Below are 10,980 nucleotides of genomic sequence, written 5' to 3'. Positions count from 1 at the left end.
ATGCCAATCCTTATATTGCACTGGACTAACGGTGCTTTGGGATTATTTTGGTCTATGCCAGAGTCCTTCTGCATTCTTCCAATGAGACCATGCATCACTTCACTGAACATGCCGTCCCCACCAACACAAACAACACTGCCAGGAAACACAAATTAGAATGCACACTAACAGTCAATAAACAAGTGTTCTACTCAGGGCATGCACTAGGCACATCAAAAATAGTTGTTCTGTTCTCCTCCTCCATTTTTACAGAAGATAGTAGCCCACAGTCAACTTGGCAATTAACAAGAAGCAGAAAAAAAAAAATTCAAGCTACACAACTGCAAATGCATCTAGACATGTCTGTAATGTTAGAAAAAAAATGTTGGAATGCCGCCCCCCCCAAAAAAAAAATAATCTTTATCCTCTATTGTTGTGTGCAGACGGACAAGTATCAGTGGAAATTCACTATACAAGGAAAACACTGAACAGGACTGTACATACAGCTTTCTAAGTAAACAAAATAGAAATAAGAATACCTTTACTAAAAAGGGAAGTAAGTTAATATTTGTGGCTTCAAGCAGAAGTATATTTTACACTATTCATTTAATAGGGATATACATTATATGAAAGTCAAAAAAGAAAAAAACAGAAAAGTGCATGCTTGCATGCTCTTTTGAACATGCTGAGAGCCCATCAAACAGACAGAAGTCATGTATATCTACATAACCATTCATACTGAAACACAGAGTTCTAAATGTTACCAGATGCAAAACTGTGTTTTGCAAACTTAATTCAGGTCAGAGCTGGTGCAGCAGCTATACAGATCCTCAACATGTTAAAGCTCAGCAGAGAGTCCACAGCCAAGCAAATACTAGGAAGTAAAAGACTATTTTACAGCAGTATACATTTCATGCACAATAATCAAATGCACACCCTGAACTCTAAAAGCATAAACATTCTTTAACTGAAAAACTAATTCAAGTACATTTTAAAGGAACATGTGACAAATCCAAAGTTATGCATGTAGTCCCCAGCATACATGTTTAGGAATGTTTACTGTTATCTATAGCAATCATTTCCAGTGCATAAATTAACACTTACTCTTCCACATAGTCAACAACAGATATTGCGGAATGAGCACTTATTTCATAGGACAAGTTAGTTTAAGTATTGATTATTTACATTTATTTATTATTGTATTTTCAGCAGATTGAAAGCTTGAAAAACACAGTCATTTTTTCATTAATGGAGAGGACAGTCTTAAAAATATACACTGTCCAACTCTAAGTCAAGGCCTAAGAGACTGGGATAGAAAGGAGAAAAGCATGTTTGTTTTCAATTTTTATATTTAATTTCTCTTCTCATAGCTTAACTATATTATTCCTGAACTTTAGCCTTCATCTTTCCCTGCAGACTCTAAGAAAGAAGTTAAGTGGACAAAAATTTCCACGTCAGTTCAAGGTCAATGTTGTCTCAGTAGTGTTCTATTTATACCAAATACTATATCCAGGCTCAGAGATGACAACAATATGAATGTCTATACCTATCAAGGGTAAATATTGACAGATAAAGAAGTTCACATACACAATATCAGCATGACCAAATTCATTGCAAGTATCAGACGACCAATGTGTGAGTCACAAGTGTGTGAAAGCCCCTAGTGAAGAATTACTGTAAAAGCGATAATCTTACAGTGCTTCTTACATTTTGGGTTTATTTTTTTCATGGACTGGCATTTCACATTTTAGACAGATGATAACAGTAACTTACATATGCTAAAGGACTTCAGGAGAGGCAAATCCACAAGACTAATGAGTTCCCTCCTAATATCAACCATTCTGTGAAATAATTCAAGAAATAGGGGGAAAAAAAACCCCCACAACCTGAAACAGTTTTACAAAGACTTGTGCAACAGGTATATGCATAAGGAAGCACAGCAATTCATACATGTCATACTTACTCTAAACATGGTCATTACCTGCACAGTATTACATCATTGTGCAGAACAACTACAGCATGCTGTACAAAAAACTGCTATACTGTAACTGAATAAACATTTTAAGTAACTGCCTTTAAAGGGAAGCTGTTCTTTCACTAAACTATTAGATTAGTACACTCACCATAAGAAATTCTTATAAGGGGAAATGGGAAGAACAAACAGGCAACACACACAAAAGGTTTAAATAAGCCGTCTCAAGTAAATACACTCGGAAAGCAGTGAAGTGGTTATCATTAAGAATCCTGTATCTAGTTCCAAAATTACAGGTACAGCTTGGCCAAATAAGGAATCTGGAGATTAAATTAAGAAACTCATCATGAATGAAGGGAAAGCCACTTATCAGAACCAACGTAAGAGGACAGGTGAACAACAATTAGATGCAGGAATCCAAAGCAGCTTTAACCTGTACATGAGAAAAGCCAAACTTGAAGAAACACACACATTTCTGTGGTTCCATCATTTTTAAAATCTTCCACAGAACCACATGATCTTTTATTTAAAAAGTAGTATTAATACAAGAACTCCTTCCTAACATCACTGTTCACCATAGAAACAGACTTGTACATGATGGACAAAAATCAGGCTTGGAAAGACAGGCTGCACTTCCCAGGCTAACTGCCATTAAGTCCCAGCCTGGGAACAGAAGAATCATGAGATTCCAAAAAGATGCAGTTCTCCAACCAATTGTTTAGCTCAGAAATGTTACAGAGAGAAAACAAAAGAAAAACAAAAATTCTACAATTAAATACTGTTTGAACCTGCCAAAACCACTTCCAGTACCGCTACAATTGCTCACTGTCAGTTGTTGTAAAAAAACAATTTGCTAGGATTGGATATGGGCTTACTTGTTTTCCTTTTCTGCTCTGTACTGGAATTTCACCAACAGTCAGTATTATCTATTTCAAATCACTTAAGTCAAATGAAAAGGAAAAATCTTAACTAACTAGGTTTTTCTAGGATCCCACTTTCGCTTCCTTGCACTTCTGCAAAATGAAGAGAAATCCCAGTATAATCAAAACTGCTTAAAGTCAACTCATTTTAAAGCAGGTGAAGTCTAAGAACTCAACCTGTTGGTGTAGCTTCTTACTCCCACAATTTGTCAACATCATGCCCTCACTTGATTTATACAATGCATATAGATCTGCTCCCCTAGCAAACGTACTCTGAAAAGATAAAGTGTTTTATTTTTTGCAACTTACCAGTTTAAATGTACGTGTTAACAAGCACAAGAAGATACTATTTTAAAATATTGTAGTTATCAGAGTTTATCTGCATAGGTTCTGCATACATTTTCATGATTTTCCAGTCATGTAACTTGTTTCATGTCATGAACCGGAAACTGGAATGACTAGCTTATTTATTTAAATATTCTGATTCCACAGCAGATTTAATAATGGAACGCAATCTCACAATTCAGTTAGGTCTTCTTTTAAAACAGTAATTCCACAACAGAACAAACACAACTAAAGCCAAATGATGTAGCCATTATTTGAACAGTCCTACATAGCAAGAGGAACTATCTGAAATGCTTCTGAACAGTTCATGGCTTTTACACACAGGGTGAATGCTACTGATGTAGTGTTCTGGACTCATGCATATGTCAAGCTCACCTATACCACAAAACATTTCAGGATAGCTTTTGAACTATCACAGAATGCGCAACTTATGAACATAAGATTAATTCTGCTCGTCCAGCTTTTGAACACAAATCTCATGCAAATATTGTTATTCTATACTTGAATATATTGTGTTGAACAGGTTTACTGAAACAGTTTACTTTTCCTTTGATACTCCTAAACGCGGATTTCCTATGGAAAGGAATATGCGCCAGAACTTTCAGTTGTTGCAATAAACGTATCAGCAATGAAGGCCACTATTTTAAATTAGAGACAGTAACAGACAGATTACAGTATATATCAGCTAGTAAAGAAAAAAAGTTACTTACCCATCATATTTATTAATATTAACTTCAAATAAATTGTCCTTAGCATGGTTAGCATGTTCAGTTACTACGAAGAAATAAAACACGTTAAAATTACTATTATAAAAGTACTATTATAAAATGGTATATAATATACTACTATAAAAATGTTATTATTAATTCATTAATAACCATGATTCTATTACCAATGTGACCATAAAACAGTATGCCCATAAAATGTGTTTCAAAAAGTTTTATGCCAAGGAAAGAACAGAAAGAGACATGTACTGCAGTACATATGGAAAAATACTTCACTAAAAAACTACGCAAACGAACAATTGGTTTTAACAGTAAAACGAAAAAAGAGAAGAAAGGCAGTATCTTATAAATGAAGAGCTCAAATGGCTCGGAAGAACCAGAAGTTTTAGTTTAGTAAGCAGAAAATTTATATAAGGTCACTCTTTATCTGGCTACCTATGCTTTAATTAAAAAACATTCCCTCTCTACCACTTAGTTTCATTTCCTTAGTAAGAAAAGGTAAGTAACAGAAAGAATTTAAGCTACTCAGAGATATTTTAAAGAGTTCATATTGTGATTATTAAGAAATTAAAATATTCATCACTCACTAATAACATCAGTGGAGATAGAAGCCAGACTGAAGAGCGGAGCAACTTTCTGTTCATAAATCCTCTTCCCTTGTCGTTTTCCTCCATATGGATTAATATACACAAGCAACTGCTTTGGTCTAGACGCTGCAGTAAGGAAAAATATTATAGTATACTGCTTTTATACACAAAACAAAAATTCAACAAGCTATACAAAAACAAACCTGTAAACAAAGTGAACACAGCATACAAGCCTTTTATAACTCTTCATTAACTCTTGTAACTCTTTAACTCTTTGTCAACGAGCTATAAAAACCTGCTTCATCTATCCTCTTTATTAGAGTGAGGATACTGACTGTACTGAACAAATTGGTAATAAGACAGTAGGTGAAATTCAGAATCATTTCATCTGACTCCATGTCTCACATTCTTATGCATACTATTCTTGCAGTACCTTCCCACTAAATTACATTAACATCACAGGCATACAAGACAAAAGACAAACCAAGGACAGCATTAGGAAAGGTGCTTGTGAGTGAAACATAAATAGAAATACTTTTACATTAATTTATTTAAACAATGTTCTTGCTTTGGTAACATAGGTAAAATGCATTTCCTTTCTGTGATAAACACACAATAAGAATACCTTACAAACTACATGCTGCACAGCAAGTGCTTGCCCTGTAGTGTAACCCCTTGCCCCCAGAAAACACCTTTGATATTTCTGTCTCAAGTTTGTTCAAATAGTTATGGATTTACATTGGTGGTGGTAACGAAGACAATTATTATACCTCTATACTAACAGATACACAAAAGGGTAATGCTTGCTGCACCTAGAGAGCCTTCCTTTTTTTCCTATAGGATACAAAGACCTGTTACAACGTACGCACTTCTTCAGATGGCATTCTAAATTATTATGTTAAAAGGAAAGAATAAAGAGAGTTATTAGGTCCGCACACTTGCATAATAAATTCACTCAAGCTAGGCTGTTTGGTTTAAAGCTGCCACACATCCAAAGCACCATTCTCCCTCCCTGAGAACCTGTTACCTTTTCTGAAATAGTTTGTTACCAGCAGAATAAATACCTGCACTCAAACAGAAATGAGTGCCCAGGCCACATCTCTCACAGGTGTACTGAATCGGTGCACAACCCCATTTCTTGAAATATTTTAGCGGAAGCTGGATACCTCATTTAACATATAGAACACAAAAATATTAGTAAGATGCATGCTTCCAATGCCCGTTCAGAAGAAAATTTTTTGTTAAATATCCACTTTTATTCTATGAGCCTTTAAGTACTTCCTTAAGTCACATCATAGGTGTACTTGTATCCAGACCCTTCTCCAGCTGTGTGTCTCAGATTGACCTCAGACCTACGCTGCAGGTAGTTTATCTCCAGCTCTGCCTCTGGCTCCATCTCCTGTTGCTCCTGCCTGGCCTCCTTGGATAGACTTGATTACTTTATCTCATCTGGGCTGTAAATCGGACCTGTTGCTATCCCCACCCCTGCTCCTTCTGCCCTGCTCAGTTAGGGCACTGCCTGTGCTATGGTATTCCTTGATCCCCATTCTCTTCCAGAGTGGCTCTGCTCCTGCTGCTCCCTGACATCTACCAAGGTATCTCTTTCAGGAATAACTCCTGCAAAACTACTTTTAGCCTTCCAAGAAGTAGATGTTCAAGAGTCCCAGAAACGATTAATGGGAATTCTTACTACATCAGGCACATGGTTGTTGAGAGAGACTGGAAAGGTGAGACAGACACACACAAAGTCACTCATAAATCTTAGCAATTGCTACAATCTTTGTCCTCAGATCTCGAGTACTTCAAATCTCTGAGCTTACATCTGCCCTTTACTTTCTCCAAAGCTATGGTCATTCAAAGCCTCTGTTAAGGTTCTAATGTGCCCCTATTTTGTCGGGCATTTTTATCTGAGCAAAATCATAAGACACTCATAGTACTGACTGATTAGATTAAAACACTAAAACAGCACAACTTAGCAAATATGCAAGACACAAAAGCAGTGATAAGGAGACACTTCAACTCTCAGCTCCCTCAACTTTTGAGTATAAGCTGCTCTTAAGAGTTCAAAAAAGTAGATATATCAAAATAATATGAATTGATGTACAAGCCTCTAAAATGGTGCTGCAAATGTTAGTAGCTTAGTCAAACTTACTCTGCATTTCAAGTAATTCTTTCAGTGCCTGTATCCACTGATTACACAACTGCTCATCAACACACCAAAACGTCACATCACTGCACCGCCAGCGGTGATTTCGGGCTTTCTTCACATAATACACTATTTAAATTTAAAAAAAAAAAAAAGGCACAATGAGACAGTTCTGTGAAATGACAAATGCATTTCAGAGAGATCTCCAAAATATCCACCTTTGGAAAAATGTGGTTATTAACCTCCACTACACATTTCCGCAAATGACAGGAGCATTCAGAGTATGAACAGAACATTTGTAAAGAGTCAAAATGAAAACATAATCCAAAACACTTGTTCTAGGTCACTACCTTATAGCAGATACCCAAACATAAACTTCTTTTTTAACCAAATACAATCCATTTTTCATAAACTGATTATAGATATACAAAAGTTCAGTGAGCTTACGTATTATTTTATCCGTATTAAAGTCTACAATGTCTACATAATATAAAATGCCATAAGATTAACAGGATAAGCCAAACCCCCACATCAGCTCCCATGTAACCAACAGGGAAATTTAATTTCATAAAGCTGAAATTTGAGGAAAAAAAAGATTCAGAGTTTTCCTGTGCCTTAAGAATTAGGCTGGTGAGACAAGAAGCACTCTTACCTTTCCACCTACAGTATCGGCAGTCATTGTTACTGAAGGACTAAATGTGAGGAAAGTACTTTACAACATAAAATTTTGGCATGGGAGCAATCACATTTGCCCCAAATTTAATTTCATAAAGCTGAAATTTGAGGAAAAAAAAGATTCAGAGTTTTCCTGTGCCTTAAGAATTAGGCTGGTGAGACAAGAAGCACTCTTACCTTTCCACCTACAGTATCGGCAGTCATTGTTACTGAAGGACTAAATGTGAGGAAAGTACTTTACAACATAAAATTTTGGCATGGGAGCAATCACATTTGCCCCAGCTTTGCAGCACAGAAGCCACCACTCTTTTTTCCCCAAAATAAACAGAAATTTATTTCTGGAACTTTGTTTTAAGAATGCAGTCAATAAATACAAAGAACCTTTACATGTCCACATTCTGATGGTTAGGGATAATTTTCAAAACCTCAAATATTTAGGATTCATTTTCCCAGCCTCTCTCTTGATTTTCTAGTCAAGTAGCAGAAAGCAAGTGTCCTGCTCCAGAGTCATTCAGCAGCAGAAATGTAAGACATTAAGCAGTACTTCATTAAATAACTAAATACAGCATGTGTTCCTAAAGGAAGGGTTTTATTTTCCAAAATAAGGGTCTTTAAATGTAAGATGGCAGATTTTTGGTGGGTTTTTTGTTTGTTTGGGGTTTTTTTGTGTTTTGTTTTTTTTTTTAAATTTTTTTTTTTGTGGTTGTTTTTTGGGTTCTTTTGCTTTTGTGTTTGTTTTTGGGGGGAGGTGGGTTATTTTGGTTTGGGTTTTTTTGTGTTATTTTTATTTCTTGTTTACACACATAATTTTTGTTCAAAAAAAAATCTGAAGTTTCCTTTTGAGTCTGCCCTAAAGTACCTCCAAAGTAATTAGCACAAGCATCCTCTATTTGCCTTACCTGTGAAAGCATATGGCTTTGCCATTTTTTGCCATTTGCCAATATTACGCTGTTTCTTGTTAAGTTCAGTTTCTTCTACAGCAATGATCTCAGAGGTTGGTACAAAACAGTTTTCTGTATGAACACAAGATCTCACACATTAACATCTTAAAACACCACCAGAAGGATTATTTCTACACGTAATATGATACAGACATACAATTAGAGTAGCTGCTCCACAAGCACAGCCAAGAGCATAAGTAGAAATTTGCTGAATATTTTCAATTTCCTTTTGCCTTTAGTCAAAGTAAATAATCCATAACCACCTATGAACTACCTCAAATAATATTTTAAATGTCTGTGATTTCTCAAAAAAAATTAGGTATTCCAAGTATAAAAACATTTTTGCATGAAGCTAAAATCCAGCAACACTGATTTCAGAATAATGACATTGCCTCTTCAATGACGCCTAGTCCAGATATTTGACAGTGAATAGCACAATCTATTTCAAAGAATGTGCAACTAAATCTAGTGCAGAGACTACAGAGGCTATTTGTTATTCTTAAGTAAGTAGCTGGCTTATGAAAGAAGGGTATTCATATGAATTCTTAAGACTTTAAATCCCACTAAGCATTTAAACTTCAGGATGTCCTAAGCAGCAAATTGTAGATGTTAAGTTTATGTACTGTTAAATATATTCCCTTGTATCAACTTCAAAACTATTATTTTTCAAAATTAAAGGCCTCTTGCTCTTACATTATGAAACAATCTCCTTCATTCTCACTTTTTTTCTTATAGTCCCTCAATACCTTCTCAGTCTTCTTAACTCCTGTCACATTTTGGATTTTGTCTCATTTTCATTATTGATTTAAAAATTTTTCTGCTTTTACCTTATCTCAAAAAAAAAGTGGAACTGAAAATGCATGCTTTGTATTTATGTACAAGCAAGCACTCTTATGTAATTAAATGTTTTGTGTGTGTATATATACACAGATTCTATCATTATAATAGTATCTCTTACATAATAACAAGTATAATATACTTGTTTTTCTTGTATATAGATAGATACATAGAGAGATATAAAGAGATAATAAACACATAAAATACAAACACTAATACTGTTCTTACTGACTTACATTTCATCTTCCTCACTATTTTGCAGAGGTACCACGGTGGTGGTGAGGAATGTAAAAAAAGCAAAAAAATTTTGGGGCTCTTCACAGTGGTGACTACAATTCATTTGCCACTAGTTCAATTTTATTTTTTCCCCGTCCTATTTATTTGTTTTAGTCAACAGAGTTGTTACTTATGCTTATGTCCTTTGAGATGTCATGGACTACACACACAAGGGTTTTTTTTTCCCCTTTACAGGTGTTTTATTATTTGACCTGATTTATATTCCTTTAGGGATTTTATCTTCTCAGAGGTTTATAGCTTGATTCCAAAGAAATGTAGCCTCCACACTTTGCACTGAGGTATTTTAGAAATCTGGCTGTATTCAAATGTTTTAACTACTTACAAAACAAATCTTGGCCTATAATAACTGTGTTTACTATATTTAAGGCATGACAGGGAAATGCAGCAGTCACAGAATGTCTTTATAAAGATCCAACAGCAGAGGTGAACTCACTTATCCATTTATCCAAGGAAAAAAAGACAACAAAACAACAGAACAGAGATGGAACAATAAATTAAGGGAAGAGAGTACGTTCTTTAATCTTTCTTTCCCAGAATTGCTTTTAGTTCTCTTTTCTAGTGGCTATGCCACCCATCCATATGTCAGAACATGAAAGGAAGTTTGTTGCGTTTATAAAGATTACACTTAAGTGGTAACTCATTTTGCTGTTGCTCATAGATATGCTACAAAACTGACAAATTACATTTAGATCAGAATTTAAATAATGCTGTAATAAACATTTTGGGAAACATTTCTACATACTGGATACTTATTAGCATGTACGCTAGGAGCAGCAACAGAAGTCGCTGTTTTATTAAGCATTTTCTATATAATAGCAAAAACTGTCCAACTGTACAGATAGCAAATAGATTAAAAGGCACTTCCAAATCTGTATCACTGAAAGTGTTTCTTTAGAGTATATCTTTTAGTACATATTACACAGCTTATATTAACAACCCTAGACCTTGAAACCACTTCTACACCAAGCTCTCCTAATTCTTCAGAAATGTTCTCCTTCTGACAGTCACGTGACTGGAAGTTCTGCTTTTCCAGCAAGTCTCTTCACAGACGTGGCAAAAAAGCAAAGAATAAACGTTTTAGTTATCTATGTGCATTTTTTTATCTTAACCCACAAGAGTTACCTATCTGAAAAGCAGGATTCCTGGGAAAAAAAAAAAAAAAAAAAAAAACAAAAAAGCAAACAGAGTGATCTCACCTTCCCTCCGTAAATCTTCAGGGTTGGTAAAAGTCTGAGAAGTTTCTGTTCTTTGAATACCAGCTATGCGGATTGTGGCCTCCAGTACCACTTGGCACTGTACAAGCATCAAGCAACTCCACTGCCCTGATAGCATATTCCAATTTTAAGGCAGCCAAAACCACACACTACCTAATACAGTAATTACAGAGGGCCAGAAAGATGCAAAGCTGTCTCAAATACAAACATGTTATTCAGAACATTCCCCACAGCTTATAAAAACAAATCTGAACACAGTGGCATTTGTGTTTGAATAAAGCTCAAGAATGTCTATCAGTCCAAATATGACTCTATCGCTGTTTGACTTTGTGTTATACAGTA

The 10,980-nt window shown here is 35.2% G+C and overlaps 1 protein-coding gene across 1 annotated transcript in view; it reads right to left on the bottom strand.

Annotated features, from left to right (window-relative positions):
• Positions 1-10,756, bottom strand: part of CERK (ceramide kinase) — a 33,239-nt gene extending 22,483 nt beyond the window's left edge. The window contains exons 1-6 of the mRNA XM_009698224.1: positions 10,621-10,756; positions 8,249-8,362; positions 6,681-6,803; positions 4,529-4,654; positions 3,927-3,990; positions 1-135 (exon numbers count right to left, since the gene is read on the bottom strand). Of these exons, the coding sequence (XP_009696526.1) occupies positions 1-135; positions 3,927-3,990; positions 4,529-4,654; positions 6,681-6,803; positions 8,249-8,362; positions 10,621-10,756 (698 nt within the window). The remainder of the gene's footprint in view (positions 136-3,926; positions 3,991-4,528; positions 4,655-6,680; positions 6,804-8,248; positions 8,363-10,620) is intronic.
• Positions 10,757-10,980: the final 224 nt, after the last annotated feature.

The sequence above is a fragment of the Cariama cristata genome, unplaced genomic scaffold (genome assembly GCF_000690535.1).
Source record: "Cariama cristata isolate BGI_N322 unplaced genomic scaffold, ASM69053v1 scaffold14864, whole genome shotgun sequence".
Taxonomy (NCBI): Eukaryota; Metazoa; Chordata; class Aves; order Cariamiformes; family Cariamidae; genus Cariama; species Cariama cristata.
The sequence above is the reverse complement of the archived record's forward strand: the minus strand, read 5'-3'. Positions and strand labels throughout refer to the sequence as shown.